At 44.5% G+C, this 24,715-nt stretch overlaps 1 protein-coding gene across 4 annotated transcripts in view; it reads left to right on the top strand.

Moving 5' to 3' along the window:
- LOC137434113 (uncharacterized) overlaps window positions 1-24,715 on the top strand; it is an 82,008-nt gene that overhangs the window by 18,568 nt on the left and 38,725 nt on the right. For all 4 annotated transcript variants that reach the window (XM_068126795.2, XM_078785758.1, XM_068126796.2 and 1 more), the window contains 4 exons: window positions 6,344-6,761; window positions 7,203-7,343; window positions 8,028-8,252; window positions 10,813-10,921. In XM_068126795.2, the coding sequence (XP_067982896.1) occupies window positions 6,344-6,761; window positions 7,203-7,343; window positions 8,028-8,252; window positions 10,813-10,921 (893 nt within the window). The remainder of the gene's footprint in view (window positions 1-6,343; window positions 6,762-7,202; window positions 7,344-8,027; window positions 8,253-10,812; window positions 10,922-24,715) is intronic.

Here is a 24,715-nt window from a genome sequence, read left to right as displayed (position 1 = left end):
CGGTGCCTCTGCCATTGATTGATGGATGCACCTTTAGATGTTGGGCCAAGCATTTCAAGAGTTGGGAAATCAATATCGACAACAAGCCTCAAAGTGGTTGGCCTGCAACCGCAGTGACACCAGAAAATCAGAGTTGGATTGATGTGCTCATTGAAGTGCATTGCTGCTAATGGAGACTGGGTGGAAAAACAACTACATATTTGCCACATATGTATGCATATTCCCTGTAACCGAAGGTGAAGATGTTTTCACTGCTGTCTGTTTGTTTGTTTGTCTGTGGCAGAATATCTCAAAGGTTTGTGGATGGTTTCGGATGAAACTTGGTGGACAAGTCAGATGTTCGACAACTACAACTTGATTCGATTTTGGTGAAGATCCAAATCCGGATGCTAGGATTTTAAAAGTGATACTTCACCATTGAGAGATTGGACCAAAAACAATATATAGCACAATATCTCAAAATGTTGTGGACGGATTCGGACGAAGCTTGGTGGATGAATTGGGTTGGTGACAAGAAAAAGGAGGTCAGGATGCAGTTCCGGCTTACTAGTGGGATAAAAATACGTAATCTTCTCCACCTGGCGGAGGTATGCGCTTTACCGAGTACCGTTATCATTACCCTCACCAGAGGAGAGGGTATTGCATTTGAGGTCGTTTGTTTGTGTCTGTATGTCTGTCTGTCTGTCTTTGTTTGTTTGTTTGTTTGTTTGTTTGACCACACAAAATAAATATGATTTTCTCTGCAACCGTTGGTTCGATTGACAGGAAATTTTCACCATAGGTGCAACTCAACCTGTAGAATTTTTTAATTTTAATTATGACGTCATAGGTCACGTGGTTTGGCCGCCATCTTGGAAAAACCGAAAATCTTTGCACCTCTATCTCTGAAAGTGCTGAATAGAAAAAAATCGAGACATTGCTCATTGTAAAGAACTCTCCATGGGGAATAAAATATGTTAATGATGATGTCATATGTACCTCAATTATGACGTCATATTTCGACAAGTACAAAACTTCATCTGATTAAGATGAAATTTCTTGAGCAAAATCTAGGAATAAATTAGTTTAGAAAAAAAAATAATGATGACGTCATTGGTCACGTGGTTCGGCTGCTATCTTCGAAAAACCTTGCGCCTCTATATCTCCGAAAGTGCTGAATAGAAAAAAATGAGACATGGCTCATTGTAAAGAACTCTCCATGGGGAATAAAATATGTTAATGATGATATCATAGGTGCTTCCATTATGACGTCATAATTCGACAAGTACAAAACTTCATCCGATCAAGATGAAATTTCTTGAGCATAATCTAGGAATAAATTAGTTTAGAAAAAAAAAATGATGACGTCATCGGTCACGTGGTTCGGCCGCTATATTTGTTTTCACACAAAAGCTTTAAAAACCACTGAAAATATGTCCTGGTGAGGGTTTGCAATCTCTGATTGCTCTTTTTCTTGTTTTCATTGTAATTTGAATTATATTTTGTGAGAGATAAAATGGGAGGCTTTACTATTGTACCAAGCCTCATAATTGACCCTCAGGCCTCTGTGTGTTTGTGCCCTTGGAAAACGATCTTGTTTCTGTGTTCCGGAAAATCCAAATGAGATGTTCTAATTTTACGATCACATTATGAATTGTTTTTATGTAATTAAATGATTTGTGCCTGGTTTCCTCACTCCTCTCTCTCTCTCACTTCTCTCATTTCTCATTTCTCACTTCCTCTCACTTCTTCTTCACTTCTTCTCACTTCTTCTCTCACTGATGCTTAGTGCATCGTCCTCATACTTTGTAGGCATAACAGTGTCTTTACATTTCCGGTTTCAGCATCAGAATGTACTTGCAACTCGGTACATTCCATTCAACCTAGTCAACAGTGGGCTTTTGTCAACATTTGCCATGCCGGATGACTTCTTGTCTTCACGGTGACAACAAAGTTGCCACTTGTTTCAAGCCCAACCATCGCAGGATTCTTGTTTTCATATATTCCATTTGTCACATGATTATTTTTGGTGTCATACGACCCTTGTTGTAAGAATCAGATCTACAACATTGTCCCAATAGTGAGTTTAATTCAGAATCGATCTCTAGCAACACCTGCAAGAAATCATCAAGCATCATATCAGTATGCAGTAATCATAGAAGTAATGATGGATTTGCATTTAGTACAAGAAAGCCTGGAACATCTAGTAATACGCACCATCTGAGTATGCACTACACCACACAGAATAAATGTCACAGGAATGAACGGAGCGCTGTCCATCCGAGTTCTTATGGGAGCCTCAGTGGTCAGAGGCAGCATAGCACCTGGGTTCAACTTGGACACAATTTCATTATATTCTCCCCTACGTTAAAACTACACCACCTCTAAGGCGGAAATCAAGCTAGCAAAGCATAGCAGCAGAGTTAGCCACAGTCCATGTCAGTCAGTCCAACCATAGCGGTCGGGGCGGCGAATTTCTCTCCCGGCACGTGTCCGATAGACACCGGATACCACATCCCCGAGGCCGGAATTCCCCGCATCGGAATGTCCGCCTAAATCGGGTGACGGCGGTGGCCCCACAAAGCCATCCGGATCGGGTGCATGTGGCGATGGAGTAGCCGGTAGATTCTCCATTGTCAGATCAACTGTATCGTAAGCCGGCTCGTCAATATCCCCGCATGGGGCAAGATGGCGCACCGAGACTGTAGACTCCCGTCCGTTGGGCAACAGTACATGAGCGTGCTCGGGATTGGTTTGGAGAATACGCACCTTGTCAACGAGTGGGTCATGTTTACTTGAGCGAACCGCGCGTTTGAGGAAGGCCGGTCCGGGCTCAGCAAGACAGCCCGGCAGAGGACGGGTACCGCCCGAACGACGCGAGTAACGAAACATACGGTCGTGGGGAGTTTGATTATTAGCGGTGCACAATAAAGTCCTGATCGAACTTAACGCCCCGGGTAGTGACCAAGCCCATCGGTCCAGTCCTTGTCCGCGGGACTTTAGGCTCAGAGTAACGGCTCTCCATAAGATGCCATTAAATCACTCCACCTGTCCGTTCGCCTGTGGCCTGTACGGAGTAGTATAGCTAGAAGCGAGCAAGAAGTTTCTCACATCCTGGGACAAGAACACCGCGCCTCGAATGGTGTGCACATAGGCCGGATTCCCAAACATAGAAAACAAGTTCTGCAGACACCGGATAACCGTCACAGCAGACATATCGCCGCACAGGAAAGCAAAAGGGAATCTAGAGAACTCGTCAACTATCGTGAGTAGATAACAAGAACTACTCGAAGCCGGTGAAGCCGGCAGGGGTCCTTTGAAGTCCATTGCCAATCTCTCCCTTGGCCGAGTGGCCTGGACCAGCGTACCTATCCGAGGGTTGTAGAAGGGAGGTTTGAGTTCAGCGCAAACGGAACAAGTGCGACAGAGCCAACGAATATCCTCGATGGAATAGGGCAAGTTACGACTTCGCACATAATGAGCTAAACGCGTCACACCGGGATGGCACAAGGTGTCATGAAGGATGCGCAGATCCTCAAAGGAGGTGAGACTCGCACACACCGCAGGCCGTGATAAAGCATCTGCAACGAGGTTATCCCTTCCCGGGCGATATTTGATAGTGTAACAGAAATCAGCTTGCTCAATCCGCCAGCGATTGATTTTCTCATTCTTAATGCGTTGAGCATGTTGCGTGTCGTACATAAAGGCAACACTCTGTTGATCCGTGATGATCTGAAAACATCGACCGAGCAAATATGGACGCCAACGCCTGATCAACTCGATGATGGCATACGCCTCCTTTTCGACAGACGAGTGGCTTCGTTCCGCAGAGGAGAGAGTCCTTGAAACGAAGGCCACAGGTCGCCCCCCTTGAGAGAGTGTATCAGCTATCGCGTGGTCCGACGCATCACTTTCCAAAACAAAGGACTTGTTTTTGTCAATCGTCGACACAGCAGCGCCAGCTATGTCAGACTTCAGGCCATGGAAAGCGGCCTTGGCAGCGTGACTCATGGGGAACGCATTGCAATCCACAAGTGGACGAAGCTTCTCAGAAAAATTTTGAGCCCACTTAGAGTAATGAGCAAACAGCCCGAGAGTGCGCTTCAAAGAAGCACGATCGTGGGGTGGGACCATGTCGAGCAAGGGTCGCAGACGCTCCTTATCTGGAGCGATAGAGCCGTGGGTCACGGTGTACCCCAGGAGATCTATCGTTCGAGCAGAATAGCGACATTTAGCCTCGTTCATAGTCAGTCGATACTTGTGCGCAACCTCGAGGAAGTGCTTCAGGTTGGCATCATGATGTTCTTTGTCGTACCCACAAACCGTGAGATTATCCAGATAAACAAAGACATCGGTTAAATTCTCCTTACCAATGAGGTCGTCCATGGCCCTTTGGAAGCACGCAACCCCATTCGTGACCCCGAAAGGCAGCTGGGTGAACTGGTACAACCTCTGTCCGGATTCAAACCCAGTGTAGATGCGATCTGCCTCGGAGATTGGAATCTGATGATATGCGCTACGTAGATCTAGAGTGCTATATACCGAGTACTGTGCCACCTGTCGTACCAGAGAATCCATTCCCGGGAGTGGGTAGGCGTCCAATTGGGTAAACCGATTAATCGTCTGTGAATAGTCGATTACCATGCGTTTGCGGTGCGATTCGGTTCGAACCACCAAAACTTGGGCCCGCCAAGGCGATCGACTAGGTTCAATGATACCTTCCTTTAATATCCGCGCAGTCTCTTCAGCAATTAATTGCGTGTCAGCCCGTGAGTAGCTTCGCAATTTAACAGCAACCGGTGTACAGTCAGTAGTCATATTGGGAAACAGCGACAGTGGTTCAATTTCCATCCCTGCAAGAGCACACACAGCAAGAGTATCAGCACCACCAAATTATATTTCCAAACGCCCATGTCGCCGGAGAAAATCGTGTCCCAGCAAAACTTCTGCACATAATGCTGGTAAGACCATTAAATGCACATCCGGAAACATTCGACCCTTAATGACGAGCTTCAGTCGACATTTCCCCCCCGAGTGCTGAGCCATAGCCCTTGAGAAGCCATGAAGATTCTGCGTTTTGTCCCGAGAATCGGCCAGCCATGCTTCTGAACAAGTCGTAAATCTACATAACTACCAGTGGATCCCGTGTCGATTAATACTGTATGGTTCACTTTGGAATGCAGCACCGCCAGCTTGGTGACATCGGTGAGTGACTCCTGAGCGTCCAGATGGCTGGTCAGTAGCTTTAGCCAGTGAAGTAGTTGAGCAGGCACGTCCGGCGCTTGGGGGTCCGCTCCAAAGATCGGGACTTGTATGAGCTTGTGAGTCATGTCGATCTTGTTCAAGCCCAAGAGAAGATTCCGAATTAATTGTTGTAAGAATCAGATCTACAACATTGTCCCAATAGTGAGTTTAATTCAGAATCGATCTCTAGCAACACCTGCAAGAAATCATCAAGCATAATATCAGTATTCAGTAATCATAGAAGTAATGATGCATTTGCAATTAGTACAAGCAAGCCTGGAACATCTAGTAATACGCACCATCTGAGTATGCACTACACCACACAGAATAAATGTCACAGGAATGATCGGAGCGCTGTCCGTCCGAGTTCTTATGGGAGCCTCTCAGTGGTCAGAGGCAGCAAAGCACCTGGGTTCAACTTAGACACAATTTCATTGCAACCCTCCTGCCCTTTCAAGTCCCATCGCCCATCTTTAACGGTTATATCCACTCGTCTATATAAATAATGGGTTGCCCTATTTCTGTTTCCTCTCTTACCGCTTCGTGCATCACTACAAGGCTCTGTAGGCGTTAACGATGTCTTGCAATTTCGATCATGACATCTAAATTTACTAAACATTTATTTTGTTTGGCCCAGTCGAAAGTAGACTTTTCTCAAAGAACGGGCCATACTTCAATCCCTCCACATGCACGTTTTCTCTATGTAAACTGCCATTTCGGTCATGTTGAGAGCACGGTGTACCGTCACTGGTGAAATCGAAAATCGACATTCTAGGGCTTTTTTGAACACTTTGATTGGCAAAAAAAACTTAAAAAACAAAAACTACCTTTCAAATTAGACCGTGATTAATGACTTTCAATGGTTTTCAGGGGAAACAAAATTGCGTTGGGGTTCCCCTTTAAAAAGCATATCCATGGGTCTGAATGCATACATAGCTTTATGGTGGTGTTGAATTGTAGTGATTTAACAAAACGACCTTGTAGAGGGGAAAGTGAATGGAATGACAAACGTTTTGATTTCCTAAACAGCGCTGAAAAGTCTCACTTCAGCACATACGCATTTCCATCGTGACTCCATTGGGGCACGTGTGCTGATCTCTTGGACACTCTGTTGTTGCAGATCTCTTGGAGGTAGATCGAAACCCTTCACCGCTGACAGCCGAGATGACGGAATTGCGGTTGCCACGACATGCTCTGTGGCAACGCATGGGTGAAAATGGACGACATGGTGCACTGGACTTTGAAACGGTTTCGGCCGTGCATGGGGGATTTGCTATTGATTGTGGCTGTGACTCTTCACCACAACAACCGCTTTCTGCATATTTAGAAGAGGCGAGTCAGGGAACCGACGGCTCCCTGGAAAGTGGCATGCTGGAGTCCACATACTCTGACTTGCAATCGGATTCTGACCGCAGTGCTGATTCTGAGTCTAATTGTGATTCTGATTCGGGGTCTGAAGGGGAGGTGATGTGGCAGCAAGAAGAGTGGATTCAAGAAGGTAACGATGAAGTGGACAGTCCAGTGATGGAAGAAGAAATGTAAGGCGCCACACACGCATTTACCTTTATTTATTCTTCAATGCAGTAGGTTGAACAATGTGCATGATATGCAGACAATGATGGTGGCAATGAAAGGTTTGAAATTGATAACTACTTTGCAATTGTCTGTGGATGGGGAGCCCGGGTGGGATTTATGGACAGCGTATGGAGGCTTATTGGGTGTGACCGATTTGATGGTAAAATTCTCATTTGGGTTAAGAGCATGTTTTACATTAGATGTATACTGAGTTCTAAAAGGTTTCATTCGTTTCTAGGCCTTGCCTGTTTCATATTTAAAATGCCAAACTGAAACTGAACCGCACAAGGGTGCAATGTTTCTTTTATTTCTCTTTGATTTGACCTTTTCTAGACTTTGTGAATTTTTCTCACTTTGATCCACTGACAGTGTATGGCTATTTATGATCTTCTGCTCCACCCCAGCTTGGTTTCTGAGTCGGACTCTGACTCTGTCCCTGAAAATGCATTGGACTCGGATGTGGAAGGGATAAGCTGGGAGACGATGTCCAACTCCGATGAGCTCCTGCATGACTTCCATTTGGCATTGAGCAGCTCTGACAGCGAGTAAGATAAACCATTTTTGAGGATGTTTGTTGGGGGCAGTGGCACAGGAAAGTGCTTGGAATCTGTAGGGGAAATGTCGAATAATTTCTGTTGTGCTACCCATTGTCACCTTGTACTTTCTCCCACAGCATTTCTTCCGTCGTTCCGCTCTTCTACGCTCACCGAATCCCTTCTGCCCCTTTCCTTTCCTCTATCCATCCACTTATGTACGATTTATTTGTCTTGCTGTTCCCCTTTGATCTTCTTTCAGCCTGTGAATCTGCTGCCCTCTGTCATTTTGCTCCTCTATGAGGCAATATATCTGTATAAATTTTTTTAATATTTTATTTATTAAGAGGTAGGTTTGTAATTGGATGCTGTGATTGGTTCTGTGCAAGGCCACATATCACATTGGTCTCCATGTTCATTGACCTTAAAATATAGTTCTGAACCCCATCTGAAAATGATTTATTTTTAATCTGTGCTTTCTAAAAAGAAAGCCTCTGTGTATAAAGGGTGTATATACCTCTTATCTATCCTGCCAGCCCACTTGTTTTCTGCTAATGTAACATATATTGACCTCTGGTAATTTTACTTTTGATAGATTTTTTTTTTTAATTCGTTCTCTTTGATTTGACGTTTTCTGGACTTTATGAAATTTTCTCACTTTGATCTGTTGTGTGTATTGCTGCTTGACTCCCTCAGTGTGGATGTTGGTAGAGAAAGGATCCATGATCTTCTGCTCGACCTCAGCTTGGACTCTGAGTCGGACTCAGACTCTGTCCCTGAAAATGCTTTGGACTCGGATGTGGAAGAGACAAGCTGGGAGACAATGTCCAACTCCGATGAGCACCTGCATGACTTCCATTTGCCGCTGAGCAACTCCTTGAGCAGCTCCTTAAGTAGCTCTTTGAGTAGCTCTCATCGCGAGTAAGATGACCATTGTTGAGGATGTGTATTGGTGGCGGTGGTACAGGGAGAGTGCTTGGAACCCATAGGGGAAATGTCAAATAATTATACCGCGCATGCAAAGTGAAAAGTGGGGTTAAACAATTGTTCATGTCCGTCCGTCTGTCTTATCAGTTTATGCTCAAGGAACAACTTGTTAAATTGAATGTTATATTTTTAACACAAATTGGAACATTAATCGGAAGCCAAGATTGTCGTTTAACTGTACTTTGTCTTAGAATCCGTCACGACCGCACATCACAGAGAGGAGTGAGATAATTATTTGCTCTGTCTGCCTACCTGGCATTCAAACAAAATTGAAAATCATTCCAAACAGGAAGCTTACTGTTTTTAAGGACGTCAGAAAGGACACACAACATGCACAAATAACTAATGCAACGTATTAAATAGGGTGGTGTAATAGACACTGTGGGAAATGGTGGTAAAACCCAGAATTTATTTATTTATATTTCTTTAAAAACCTTTAAACCTCTATTTAAATTGAATTGTATACTTCAGGATTGTAGAACACAAATCGCCTTCATAATCCTTCCAAGAACCATGCAAGATATAGATATATAGCATTAGAGGGCATGACGTGTTTCGGGGGAAGAGGCCGTCAATACGGCTTTGTACGATGCTGATTGACGCTGCATTGTATGGTGAGCATTACATCCTCAGTCTCCTAAATTGCAACTTAATGTCGTCTTATTACAGTGTAGAAGGGTGGCTGGGGTCTGATACTGCTTCAGTAGCGCTCAACTTCCGGATTTTTAAACGATCTTTAAAATCGTTATTATATAAGAATTTAAGTACAGGTGGGCCTTGCCGTTCGTAGGTTTCCCCTTCGTGGATTCGCTCTCGCAATGAATATATCGAGGCAAGGTTTGCAGATTGCAGTCAATGCACTCAAATAATCGCGGGTTGGTGAACTACTTTTCACATTTATTCACCGAATTAACATGGGCCGTCAACACGATAACCCACTCAACCCCTCCAACATCATCACCATCCTCTCTTTCAACTCGTCTTTATCCTCACCATCATCAATATCGTCATAACATTATTGGATCAAGTCTATCATCATTATAATTAAAGTTAAGTTTCATGATCTTAATAACTCAAGGTAATCCTGGTTGGCTTAACGGTTAAGGTGGCTGCCTTAAGATGTTAAGGTCTTGAGTTTGAGCCCCTGTCATGCCATTACAAAACACCAAGTGGGTTGACTCACCCTGCCATCCTTCCAAGGTCAGCAAAATGAGTAGCAGCTTATGGGAAACAGGGCGTACTGCGTTAGAGGCACAGCCACATTCCAAGCAGTGATGCAACCAGCGGCCTCAGGCTGCATATTAAATAGTAATAATAACTCAAGAAGATAAACTTTATTTTATGTTGTTAATTACTCTTTTATTCATGAAAATAAATAGCACAAAACAATACAAAAACATGTTAATTAAAGGTACTGTTTGGACAAATGTTAAAGTTGAAGTCTTTTGCTATATTTTCCCCATTACCTCCTAAGTTTGCAGGAATTTGTTCATGGAAATTTTAAAGAATGTAACTCCCGCAAAATGCACGGCTCTCCTGTGTATACTTGAATACTGCATGGGATATCGTGTTCCATGAACTCTTGTTACCTCCACCACCAAAGGTGGATGGAGGTTATGTTTTCACCCCTGTCTATCTATTTGTCTGTCCGTTTGTGAACAAAATATCTCAAAAAGTTGTGGACGGATTCGGACGAAATTTGGCAGAGCGGTAGCGTATGTGAGAAGGACGAAATGATTAGATTTTGGTGAAGATCTGGATTCGGATCCGCTATTAGAATTTTTAAAGTGATTCTTCACCATTGGGAGATGGGGCCAAAAACGATGCATAGCAGGATATCTCAAAAAGCTGTGGACGGATTTGGACGAAACTTGTTGGACAGATTGTGTGTGTGACAAGGAAGAATCCATTAAATTTTGGTGAAGATCCAGATCCAGTTCGTGTAATTTTTAAAGCGATTCTTCACCATTGAGTGATACGGTCAACCAGGCGGAGGTATGCTCTCCACTGAGTGCCGTTCTAGTTCCTCGTGTGCTACCTATTGTTACCTTGTACTTTCTCCCATAACCTTTCTCTGTTCTGTTCTCACCGAATCCCTCCTGCCCCTTTCCTTTCTGCCGTTCATGCACTCATCCATGTCTTTTTCTCGCTGTTCCCCTTTGATCCTCTCTCAGCCTGTGAACCCTGCTGCCCTTTATCATTTAGCTCTTCTGTAAGGCAAGATCTCTGTATACAAATGTTTTTGTTTTTTTTAAGAGGTAGGTTTATAATATAATTGGACCCTGTGATTGATTCTGTGAACGGCCACATCTAATCAGTCTCCGTGATCATTGACCTTAATATGGAATTCTGAGCCCCATCTTAAAATGACATCTATTTTTAATCTGTGCTTTCTAAAAGGATGATTATTTCCCTTTATTATTATACCTTTTTCTAATCAATGCAAATGCCACCTTTCAAGTTGTGCATGTGAAATGTCTTCCGTGTGACGTAGTGGGCTCATGATTATGAATGGTCAAGAGGTTCGCGAACTCCGTTCATTTCTGCATGATCATCTTGCCAGCCTTTCTCACGTTGGTGAACGCCTTGCAGTAGCCGTGGAGGTAATTTTGGTATTTTAATATTTCTGTTTTGTTTGGTCACGATTTCTTCAAACCAGTTTCATGAAATTGCTTTATTTTGGCATTGTGACCATATTGATCAATTTATTTATTTATTTATTTTTTCTCCACCAGCAGGGGACTATAGGTTAGCTCTCCATCGGTCTGACTGTCTGTTCCACCTGTGGTTTTCTGCACTTTTTCCATACTTCAACTGAAACCTGATACATGGCTTTGTTATGACAAGTTACAGAACAAGTTTGAGTTTTGTGGCGTTTCGTCAATTTTTTTTACGGAGTTATGCTCTTTTTGAACTTAGAAAATATCACATGTTATACATGGGTCAGTTTTCCAGACTTTCCCCCTTGCTCTTTAACATATTGTCACGTCACCCAGTGATTAAGACCACTGGGTGACGAATGAACAATCGTTTTTACTCCCGAGGTGGCAGCCCGAAAATTGGTGGTACTTTTTGGCACATATGGGATGTAAGGCAGCGAGTTGCTTACCTGAACAAAAGCCACACGGGTGTACAGTATTCCCGAACCCACGAACAAAAACACGACGCAACAAATGAAAAATGCCACAATTATGATTTAATAAAAATAAAGCAAGGAATAAAAATGAAAGAGAGGTAAATCTAATATTTCCTACTTTGAGGATTCTCCACTCAGATTCACAACACACACACAGGGGAAATGATAAAATAAATAAAATGTTTCCCTTTTAAACGGCCTGCACTCAGCTCTGCGTCCATAATGCATTTGGGGACTTTATGGTCGCTGCAGCCGGTGTAGCCACTTGTGCGGGAAACGCTCCAACAATGGTGCCGGCGCCATGTGTCAAGCGCCCAGGCAAGAGCAAACAGTCAAAACGGCCCTTCCTCGCTTCCATCGCCAAGCGCAATATGGCTTCCATCTCCCCTGTAGAGCACCACAGTCCAACAACACCTCCTCCTCCTCTGACTTTGCAAAAGTTCCACAAGAGCTCCGAAAGCTCTTCTCACAGGCACACACGAGCCAGACGCAGCCAAGCCACCCAAGACAAAAGCGACAGAGAGCGACGCTTCTTCCTCCTCCTCGAACCTTCTTGCTCTCTGACGCCACGCCAACCAATGGCCGAGCTCTCTTGAAACGCCCCATATCCTCTCGACCAATGACGAAGCTTGGGGAGTGGCCTGCCGTCTCTGCTCTTTCTAGAGGCGGGGTCTACTTGCCGAACTGCTCTGCCTGCTTGCATGGGACGGTTGTTATTGTTGTTGTGGTGTTGTTGTTGTTAAAAACGTGAGTTTTTATGGATGGTTTTATGGCTGGCCTTGTTGTAATTGTAAAACATAGGGAAAACCACCGAGGGCAATCACATACCCATACTGGGGGAAAACTAATCTTAACCCCTATCTAATTACCATAGCTTCACCCCTCGTGTGAAAACACATAATAAACTTAAGCTCCAGTTTCCCTACGTAATACATTGAGATGTCTCCTACTCGTCCACGGTCTATGCTATACATATACAATCCTGCCTCCACTATGGTATTTCATCATCTACCCCCACAAATGTAACAATATTTAACTGAAACTTAGGGGACATGGATTGGTAAGCAATTCTCCCTCTTGGTATGTTTCACTGAATTTGAAAGTAAAATCTCAAAGTGCTTTACAAAGAAAGAAGTAGGAAAAGTTAAATTTATGAAATATGTACTGTAAAAAAAAAGATGCAATTTTGGGAGAGATTTTAAAATAGTCATTGATGAGGTATTTTAAAAAGCCGGGCACCATCGTTGAGGGAATCTAAAGAATGCTCGATCACCAAAGGCCCTCATATTAGTGCATGGAACTACCAGGTGATTCAGTCGCTTTGTTTGGGGGAAGTGACTTAATTTCCCAGATCGCTCTGGCTACTGGTGACACCATCTTTGTAGCATTGCATTTATCTCCACACTCAGCAGGGCACTTAAGGCGAAATTTAATATCTGTGGATGTCAACATATGAGTCTTATCCATGCTCTCCCATTTTTAATGCCGAGGATTAAGCAAAGAAGCAGCAAGAACCATTTTTTTATGCTTTGGTATGACCCGGCCAGGCCGAAATCGAACCTCCAACCTCCCAGAGTCGGAGCAGATGCTTTGACCATAATGCAGCGAGTCTGGTATATTAATTATTATTTGTTCCAAACAATTTAACTGTCTGTCTTATTACGGATGACCCTTGTATGACATGTTCTGATAGCACATTTTCTCGACGGTGCGGATTTAATTTGTAGCCTCTCTCAGAGCAAAATTTTTAAAAAGAAAAAGAAAACATTTTCAAGCAAAATCATAGCAATTCATAAAAGTCTTAGCAACTTTTAAGGCCGATTGCCTTCGTCAAACCTTCTCCAGGCTTATCAGGGAATGTGATGCCGATGATGAACTCGGCATCAAGACATTCTGGTGCCAGTTTAACATCCAGATGGCAATTGCCTGGGATGAAGTCACTTGTCATCAATGTCACATCAATGGAGCACAGAGGAAACTCTGGCCTGAGGCAGTGACTGAGTTCAGAAGTTTCATGGAGGATGAAGTCAGTGAAGCAAGGCAACAAATTGTGGACATAGCCCAGCAAGTGGGATATGAGGAGGTCGACAAAGATGATGTTGAGGATCTGCTTCTCTCCCACATGGAGGACCGAGCAATGAAGATCTGGTTCTGGAGGGGGAGCACATCAGAGAGGAATCAGAATCAATTCCTGCGGAGGTTGAGCCTGGTAAAACCCTCAAGACGAAGGTCATAGCTAAAGGTTTGAAGTTGGTCGATGAAGCCATGGCCATCTTTGATGAACATGATCCCGACTGCATGAGAAGTTCCAAGATGCAGAGGCAGAGGGAGATGGAGAATGTCCTGAAATGTTACAACGAGGTCTACAAACAGAAAATGAAGGCAGCCACTCAAGTCTCCATAATGAAGTACTTCAAAACATTCCCAAGCAAATCTGCCTCCATTTCATCTTCTGAGCCTTCAAGCCCAACTGGCCAGCCAGCCACACCTGAATAAGCCTGCCGCAAACAATATGCACTGTATGCAACACCAACCATGATAACACTTATTAAAGAGTAATTCATTTAAATGTTTTTATTACCTCCACCACCAAAGATGGATGGAGGTTATGTTTTTACCCCTGTCTGTCTGGCTGTCTTTGTTTGTGAACAGGATCTCTCAAAAAGTTGTCGACGGATTTGAACAAAATTTGGTGCAGAGGTTGTGTGTGTGACAAGGCAGAGTTGATTAAATTTTGAATGAAGATTCTAATCTGGACCATTCAATTATTTGTGATTTCTCACCATTGAATAATTAATAGGGCCAAACACAATATATAGCATGATATTTCAAAACGTTATGGACAGATTATGACAAAACTTTGTGGATGAGTTGGGTAAGTGGCAATAACAAGCCGATTCGATTTTGGTTCAAGTCCGAATCCAGATCTGACCTATCAGTGGGACACAAAACGTAAACAGTTCACATGGCGGAGGTATGTCTGTTCACATTACTGAGTGTTGTTCGAGTTTGTTATACGTTTTATTTAGGCATTGTTTATTGCTTTTTTGACGTTTTTATCTAGGTCTTCAACCTTAAAAGGTTGAAATCGTCCCCGTTGGGAACATAACCTTGGTTTTTGCATGTTTCATTTTGCCCCTATAACCAACTTTTGGATAAGACGACGTTTCGTGGGAATGCATCCACCGCGTTATATGAGGGTTTCCTGATATTTGTTTTTTTAACCATTTGAGGTTTTGTCATCAAATTTTCAACAAACCTTTATTACGAGAATACAGAGAAAAATATTTAATAATTTGGTCAAAATGTCAAAGGGCAAAGTCATAGAGTACTACTACTACTACTACTACTACTACTACTACTACTACTGAATCCAAATGCCCTGATAAAGGGTGTAGTGATCATCTTGGGGGTTTACCCTTTTGCATTTAATTTCCTTGGTATGGAGGAACATGAATTTAGGGCAGGATTTTTTTGGAAAATCTTGGCCATGGTCTGGCAATAGGGTGCCTATTCTTTGCGAAGGACACCGTGGGATCTTTATCGTCCACCAACTAATGCTGGCAGACAGAATGCCAGTTTATCACCCATCCAAGGGACTGCGCACATTGATGAATCACCCTGCCTGTGAAACACCAGGATGACAGTTTATAGTTGGGGTGAGATTTAAACACAGGCAAGACAACTCAAAGGTAGGTGTGTATACCTCCAAGCCATCCTGCCAACCACAATGTTTTAAATACTTAGTCCAAATCTTTGCGCTGCATTCTTTCACATTCACTTGTATGCCACTGTTCTGAAATCAACAATATATATATATATATATATATATATATATATATATATATATATATATATATATATATATTGTTGCGGATCCTGTGTTCGTCGACGTACTAAGGGGGGTTATGACCCCGTTCACTCTCGCACTCTGGGTCCACAGGCCGCCGACCGCGACTAAGCTCGCGGTCGACGGGTTGCTAAGCAACTTCAACCACCAATCTTCCAGCCACGCGCCGAAGAGTTTGCTGGTCAAAGAATCCCAAATACCTTCAAGACATGCAGCCGAAGAAATCCGGGGTTAAATCCTCGCTTTCCACACACCTTATTACGTGCCGAGCGGATTTGCACTGTGTGGAAAGCGGCGTTACCTTGCGTGATTGTCGGGCCTGATTCAAGCCAAATTCGGTCTTGGATGATACTAGGCCAATGGAGAAAAAAACGATCTGACCAGGTTTGAAAGAAACATGCACAACCTTTTATTTATAAGACAAAGAGAAAGAGACAGAGAGGCAGCCTTATCAATTCTAACCTAATTAAACCCAACAGGCACCTTCACACACACAGGGAATGACACACACGTTAATTCGTACCGATGTACGTGTCGACGCCGACTTGTGTCTGCCAGTTCCAGCGCGCAGCCCACGGCCGCTCAGGACGCACAGCTTGAAGGTCCGCACGAACGATGGTCAGCGAAGGAAAGGCGAACCAGCACGTCGGACAGCCAGCTTCAAGATCAATGGTGGGAGAGCTGAACACTTACCGGTCGGCCGGATCAGGGAGAGAGGAAGGAGATCATGCGAGGATCTTCAGCGAGGATTCAGCAACCAGACAGCCAGGATTCAGCAACGAGCCAGCCAGGATTCAGCAACGAGCCAGCCAGGATTCAGCAACGAGCCAGCCAGGATTCAGCAACGAGCCAGCCAGGATTCAGCAACGAGCCAGCCAGGATTCAGCAACGAGCCAGCCAGGATTCAGCAACGAGCCAGCCAGGATTCAGCAACGAGCCAGCCAGGATTCAGCAACGAGCCAGCCAGGATTCAGCAACGAGCCAGCCAGGATTCAGCAACGAGCCAGCCAGGATTCAGCAACGAGCCAGCCAGGATTCAGCAACGAGCCAGCCAGGATTCAGCAACGAGCCAGCCAGGATTCAGCAACGAGCCAGCCAGGATTCAGCAACGAGCCAGCCAGGATTCAGCAACGAGCCAGCCAGGATTCAGCAACGAGCCAGCCAGGATTCAGCAACGAGCCAGCCAGGATTCAACAACGAGCCAGCCAGGATTTAGCAACGTGCCAGCCCAGATTCAGCAACGAGCCAGCCAGCTGAAATCCGATGGGCATTGGTTTATATTGGGTGGCAAAGCTCCCTAGAATGTTCAGTCCAGACCTGATTGGTTGTTCTTCCCGTCCTCGATCTCTCATTGATCAAAGTTTGCCATCGCAAGTTGCTGAGGCAAAGTCCAGACCTGATTGGTTGTTCTGCCCGTCCTTGATCTCTCATTGGTCCTGCATGCCCACGACCTGTCATTGACTGCTCGCTGGTGATGTGGGTGGTTCCTTTAGCCACGCCTACCTGCACATCGTTTGAATTCCTGGCTAACTCAACGCATATTGGTATGGATGACGAAACATTGGGAGGGGAGTTAATCTTTACATTTAATAAGAAATAACTAACTACTGCAGGCTAGATGTTGTCATGCAATCAACTATAGGGGGTTTGCCTTTACGGCAAAACCACAACAATATATATATACATTTTTATATATATATATATATACAGTCACGTGAAAAAGTAAGTGCACCCCATGTAAAGTTTTGACTTTTTCAACATATTTCAACATACAGCTAATTGATCTTTATTTCAACAATATTGATAGATAAAGCTGATATAATACAACAAATGTCATGAAACATTTACATTTTGTAGTCCATTGTATAATTTAAATAAACATGAATGCAAATTTCACATGTTGAAAAAGTAAGTACACCCTTGGCTCTAATAGGTGATATTTCCCCCTTTGGCAGAAACAACCTCAAGTAGGCGTTTCTTATAACTATCTACCAATCTCTGACATCGACTACGAGAAATTTTTGCCCACTCCTCCATGCAGAATTCTTTCAGCTGTGCTATGTTTGAGGGGTTTCTTGCATGCACAGCTCGTTTCAAATCCCCCCACAACATCTCGATGGGATTTAGATCCGGGCTTTGACTTGGCCATTCCAGAACCCAAGGTCCACCTTCGGTTGAGCTTCAACTCTCCGACAGATGGCCTCACATTATCCTCAAGCACCCTCTGGTACAATGAAGAATTCATAGTGGATTCTATGATGGTGAGCTGCCCAGACCCCGATGCAGCAAAGCTGCCCCAAACCATAATATTTCCACCACCATGCTTTACAGTTGGTATCAGCTTCTTGTGGTCAAATGCTGACTTTTGTTTTTGCCATACATGTCTTCTGGTACTGTGGCCAAATAACTCTACCTTTGACTCATCTGTCCAGAGCACATTGTTCCAGAAGTGCTGGTCTTTGCCTAGGTGTTCATTGGCAAACTTTAGTCTTGCCCTGATGTTTTCTGGACAACAAAGGTTTCCTCCTGGCACACCTCCCATGTAGATCAAATTTGTGCAGCCTCTTTCTCATGGTAGACTCGTACACTTTGACATCAACAGTGGCAAGAGCTACCTGTCGGGCCCGTGATGACATTCTGGGGTTCATCGAGACTTCTTTCAGCATCTTGTAGTCTGCTCTCGTGCTGATTTTGCTGGGGCGGCCTGGCCTGAACAAGTTGGCAGTTGTTTGGAATCTTCTCCACTTGTAGATGATCTTCCAGACAGTCGAATGATTGATTTCAAATTGTTTGGAGATCTTTTTAAATGTCTTCCCAGACTCGTAAGCATCTATAACCTTCGTCCTGAAGGCCTCATACAGCTCTTTTGATCTAGGCATGGTGACGCCGCACACTTCAACAACAAAGAGCAAACCAAACTAAATGTCTGAGGTTTAAATAAGACAGGTTCCTCCAAGATCCTCTCTGACGATGTTCTAATCATTTGCACCTGAGCTGGTGCAAATGTAGTGCAGCCAAAGTAGTGATAAATGTCGGGGTGTACTTACTTTTTCCACATGCAAAATTTGCATTTATGTTTATTTAAATTATACAATGGACTACAAAATGTAAATGTTTCATGATATTTGTTATATTATATCACCTTTATCTATCAAAATTGTTGAAATGAAGATCAAATAGCTGTATGTTGAAATATGTTGAAAAAGTCAATACTTTACATGGTGTGTACTTACGTTTTCACGTGACTGTATATATGTAGAAAAAAAACTGTATATATGTAGTCGTGTTTCATTGTGTGCAGTCCTCAAATGTGTGCAGTCCCATGGATATGGATATATATATATATATATATATATATATATATATATATATATATATATATATATACATATATATATATACATACATACATACATACATACATACATACATACATACATACATACATACATACATACATACATACATACATACATACATACATACATACATACACATATATATATATACACACACATTCAGAAAGTATTCTGACCCCTTCACTTTTTTCACATTTTGTTATGTTGCAGCCTTATGCTGAAATCGTTTAAATTCGTTTTTTCCCTCATCAATCTACACTCAATACCCCATAATGACAAAGAGAAAACAGGATTTTAGAACGTTTTGCAAATTTAGTAAAAAGAAAAAACTGAAATATCACATTGACATAAGTATTCATACCCTTTGCTATGACACTTGAAATTTAGCCAAGGTGCCTCCCATTTCTCTTGATCATCTTTGAGATGTTTCTACACCTTGATTGGAGTCCACCTGCAGTAAATTCAATTAATCGGACATGATTTGGAAAGGCACACACCTGTCTATATAAGGTCTCACTGCTGACAATGCATATCAGAGCAAAAACCAAGCCATGAGTTCGAAGGAACTGCCTGCAGAGCTCAGAGACAGGATTGTATCGAGGCACAAATCTGGCGAAGCCTACAAAAAAATCTCTGCTGCATTGAGGGTTCCCAAGAGCACAGTGGCCTCCATAATTCTTAAATGGAAGAAGTTTGGAACAACCAGGACCCTTCCTAGAGCTGGCCGCCCGGCCAAACTGAGCAAACGGGGGAGAAGGGCCTTGGTAAGAGAGGTGACCAAGAACCGGATGGTCACTGGCTGAGCTCCAGATATACCTGTGTGGAGATGGGAGAAACTTCCAGAAGGACAACCATCACTGCAACACTCCAGCTACCTGGGCTTTATGGCAGAGTTGCCAGACGGAAGCCTCTCCTCCGTGAAAGACACATGAAAGCCCGCTTGAAGTTTGCAAAACAAGTTGGCAGTTGTTTTGGAATCTTCTCCACTTGTAGATGATCTTCCGGACAGTCGAATGATTGATTTCAAATTGTTTGGAGATCTTTTTAAATCCCTTCCCAGACTCGTAGGCATCTATAACCTTCTTTCTGAAGGCCTCAGAGAGCTCTTTTGATCTCGGCATGGTGACGCCGCACACTTCAACAACAAAGAGCAAACCAAACTATATGTCTAAACCAAACAGGTTGAGCCAGAAATGTTATATGGTCATTTTTGAAATTCTTGTGAAGGAAATAAACAATTGTATTTCAAAATAAATTCATTCATGATATTGAAGTACATGATCCCAGTGTGTACCCCGGTTTAGAATAGGTACACCGTTTCCCTGCGCATCGTAAGAGGTGACTGAGGGTTGGCGTCAGGAAGGGCATCCAGCCATAAAAACATTGCCTCAAAAAGGGAACCATGATTGTCATGGGGCCGCAAGGCTAGCCCCCACTCTAGTGTGGAAAATGGCCTTAAAACGATCATTCATTCATTCATTCATATTGAAGTACATGATTTGCATTTTATTATTTTTATTTTTTCTGATTTAGTTTTGCAGAAGTGAGCCCAATGACGTGGTTTCAGCAAGATGTTGCAACCTCCCACACCGCCAGAGGGTCATGACTACTGTAAGGGCGCTCTTTCCAAAGAATGTCATTTCCAGAAACGGCGGTATTCCATGGCCAGCGAGGTCACCCGATTTGACTATATGTGATTATTTCTTGTGGTCATATCTAAAGGATAAAGTGTATGTTAACTGTCCACAAACTCTTCATGAACTTAGGAAAAACATCAGACGCGAAATCGATGATATTGACGTGGCCATGTTGCAGAACGTCATGAATAATTGGTGTCCAAGATTGGAGGAATGTGTCAGACGAAATGGTACACATCTCCTCGATGTTCTTTTCCACAAATAAATGACATGTTATGTACATCACTTTCTTGTCGGAATTTGTTTTGAAATACAATTTTTTATTTCCTTCACACGAATTTCAAAAATGACCATATTTCTGGCTCTGTGTGTGTGTGTGTGTGTGTGTGTGTGTGTGTGTGTGTGTGTGTGTGTGTGTGTGTGTGTGTGTGTGTGTGTGTTTGTTTTGTAGTTGTGCCATAAAGGCAAACTCCCGATAGTCAAATTGCACGACAACATGTAGCCTGCATTAGTTAGTTATTTTCTATTGAATGTACAGATTAGCCCCTTCCCAGTGTGTAGTAAAGAAAAGACCAATATGCGTTGAGGTTAGGCAGGATGTTCGTTGGTTAAAGGCGTGGCCATTATGATGTGCAGAGAGGCGTGGCCAGAAGTACAGGCCCACGTGACCAGTAAGGGGGCAGGACAACCCGTTTCCATGATGCGGCAAGCCTCAGGCAATGAGAGGCTCTGAACATTTTGAAGGGTGTGACTGTTACGGATTCGGCCCTTCCATGGTGGTGGTTTTCATCCACGTGAAACATTTCTGGTTAGGTATTATTATTCTTATCGGGGTTGGAAGGAAACGGCGATTATTGTTGTTGAAAGGAAATGGTTATTGTGATTAAAAGGTTAAAAGCGCTCATGGTAAAAATGAAACAGGAAATCGGATCGTGCACCGGAAGACGTCGAGCGAGGAAAAAGAGGTCGTGAGGAAAAGGTCGGGGAAGACGCGTGTCGAAGCTCTGTAACGGGCGTGGTCGAGCGAACGTCGCGAGTGAACTTTGAGACCTGGAAAGGAAGTTCGTGCGATAGGTGTTATCGCCGGAGTATTGAGGAACCTGCGTAGTCAGGTATCGGCATTGAGGTTCCGGAGAATCCTTGCCTAGAGGCTCCGGCTCGAGCGAGAGCCGGCCGCCATTTTGGACCCTCGCGTGTCGTTCGCTGGAAAAGGTTTCTGCCGCGTCCGCTGGTCTCACCCTCCGGTGGTCTGCCGGGGCTGAGTGTGCACTAAAGCGGCGTCTGAAGATTGCACTGCGGTTTGCTGATTGAACGGTGCATGTGCACGTCTGGATCACGTCTTTGGGGAGTTCCCTTTCCACTGCCCGTTTGCTGTTGGTGTGGATCATGTGACAGTCCACGCCTTGCCTACACCTCCTTACTCGCCATTGCCCCTTCGCCTCATCCCCGTTGAGTTATTGAGATATTGAGGGGTTTCTGTTCCAGTCACTGGGAACGCAGTGAGTTATGTGACTTAGTGGTGGTACCATCCTAAGATATATTGATTGTCTGGATTTGCTAGCATTATTGGTAATGTTATTCCTGTGTGGTTTTTAATATATTGTTGTGGATATGAGGACTGTATTTTTTTGATTGTGTGCTTTATTATTATTATTATTGTTTATTCTGCGCCCCCTGCCTCCGGAGCTGTGTAAAGGTGAAAGGGCATCCCATAATTAGTCCACAAGCATACACGTCAGCCAATAATAGAATACCCCTGTTCGATAGTTATATCTTATTCTGTGTTTTAGGGTAAGGCTGTGTCTCCCATTAATTGAAGTACTCCATTGCACCAGTGAAAGAGAATAGATCCCCTTTCATTCCCATCCCCAAAATCTCCATTTCCTTTCACATCCCCTTTCGTCATTGCCAAGCCTCGATTGCCAATTACATCCCCTCCAAAACCACCATTGAACATGTGCTCGGGTCGGGGAAGAGGGGCGTGCCCGCCCGTCATCAAGGGCGGAGCCAGAGGGTCGCGTGACCAACCAGGGCCGAGGTGAGCACACCGATGGGCGTGTCCTGAAGGCCGGCGGCTTGATCGCCGGAGGCGCTATAAAGGCGCGCGCACAAGAAGCGTGGGGGGGGTCGGTGGTGAGGAGTGAGTGGACCAAGAGAGAGAAAGAGTGGTTGGACCAAGAAAGAGTGGTTGGACCAAGAGAGAAAGAGTGGTTGGACAGGGAGACATGCAAGAGTGTTGTTGGGTTGAGGGTTTGGACCAGACGAGTCAGACGAGTCCTGGCAAAGCAAGCGGCGGCCACAGCAGCAACAACACCCAACAGCCGCTTGGGGCCTGGGCGGCGGTTTTGAGCAGGGCCGCGAAGGAACGGCGGCTGCTAAACGCGCCGATCGTGCTGCAGGACCCCCTTGGACCTTCCTCTCGCTCCAGCCATCCACCTCCTGCCTTTCCACCCTTCTTGTGTACGTGAGTTTGTTCTGTGTGTCTTGTCCCTGGGTATTTAATTAAGTCTGTATAAGCTAGTATTTGCACTGTGTCACCTGCGTCTTATGTGTTGTAAATAAACGTGACTGCTTTCTTTTTGCTTGTGTGTATAATAAATCCAATTACTCTTCTGTCCGTCTTCTCGTCTTAATTCCTTTTCCTCTTTGCATTTCGTCGTTTTAGTCTTTTCCAGATTGGGCAGCTGCGGTGCGATACGGCCAAAGTTCTGGGTGAATCGGGTGAGTCGGGGAACCACTGTTCGGTCGCGGAGCCTTCGCTCAGCAAACAACATCCTAAACCGCGATCAGTAACAATTGGTGTCAGGAAGTGAGATCGGACCCGAAGCGCGCTTAACGCGCTCAAAATTACAAAGTACCGAAATTGCTTTTGTTTTACAAAACCCGAATTTTGAAATCGCGCCATGGCTGGTCAAGGCGACGGGATGCCGGTGGGAGAGATAGACGGGGTAGAATCGACCCAGGACCTCGGGGAAATGTATGTGGATGAAAGAGAGGAGGAGAATATTGGCAATGTGGTTGAGGGGGTATCAGGCGCACAAAATGGCGCTCTCGCGCACGAGGTTTCAGGCGCGCAAAAAGGCGCCTCGCACGAGCGCGCGGTAGCCGAGCCCGCTGTATCAGCGGGCTTTAACATGCAGCCGATTGACATACAGGCCCTCATTGCGCAGCTACAGGCAGCTGTACAGATGAGTATGGGAGACCAAATTGGAGGTTTGAAAAACAGTATGGGGGCAATGAGGGACGAAGCGAGGGCTGATAGTGAGCGATTGAGGGACGAGGTGAGGGGTACCAACGCCCAAATTGGGAAGTTAGACAATAATTTTGAGGGATTAGACAAGAAATTTGAGGGGTTAGACAACGGGATAAAAGAGGTGAAAAAGGGGTTAATGGGGTTAGAAAATAGGATGGAAGGCAAATTGCGGGAGATAGGGGAGCAATCCGCCCGAGAAATTAAACAAATGGGAGAGCAGATAGAGGAGGTAAAAATCGGGGTAGAAACCAAATTGGATGCTCAGAGGGATGAATTGGGACAGATGAGGGTGGCATCTACAAAAGAGATGGAGGAGATGAAAGAGGGGATACGATGAGGTGTAGGTGAGGAGGTTTCGGGGCTACGCGAGGAGGTAAAGCGAGGTGAGAAGCGTATGGAGAAAGAGGTGAGAAATGGGACGGCAAAGTTACAGGGGGGCATAGAGGGTCTGACGGAGGAGGTGGAACAGCTGACGGAGGGACAGACGGAGTTAGTGGAGCAGGTTCAAAGGAACACTGCAGTACTCGGAGGGTTAAAGGCGACACAAAAAGAAATTAAAAACGAATTAATAGCGACACAGAGGCAATGTCAGATGGTATGTGAGGGACTGACAATGAGGATGGACGAGGTGACAGAGATAATGGAGACAAAGGACCGGCAGGTGAGGATGCACATAGAGATGGTCACGGTAGCCTTAGAGGACGAACTTGAGGAGATGCACCGGGAAATAAGAGAGGTGAAGCAAAAATTAGAGGAAGTGGAAGAAGAGGTGAGTGAAATTAAGAAGGGACGGACAGAAACTAAGAGGGAGATAAAGGAGGAACTCATGGAATTGGTACAAGGTCGGTGCTCAACTCATGATGTGATGCTCATTAACCAAATAAAGAGTTTGCAGGTGGCAAAAGAGGTGCGGAGACGAGGTGCCAAGGTGAGTGGCGAAATATTCGGCAATGTATATGATGTGAGGAAAGCTTCAGTCGGCTTGGGGATTGGTTTGGATCCGGGTGTTCGTGAAAGGCCGTTGGTGAAGTGTGCGACAGGTCTGGTGTGCGAAAAAAGAGGTGTGCGAGAATGTCCGACCCTGGGGTGTGTGAGGAAAAAGTGTGCGCCGACTAGTGAGTGTGCTGTCGAGAGTGAGTCGGTAGTAGCGCGTGTGCGAGGG

Source organism: Myxine glutinosa, chromosome 10 (genome assembly GCF_964187855.1).
Source record: "Myxine glutinosa chromosome 10, kmMyxGlut1.1, whole genome shotgun sequence".
Taxonomy (NCBI): Eukaryota; Metazoa; Chordata; class Myxini; order Myxiniformes; family Myxinidae; genus Myxine; species Myxine glutinosa.
Note: the sequence above shows the minus strand (reverse complement) of the source record. Positions and strands in the feature narration are given on the sequence as shown.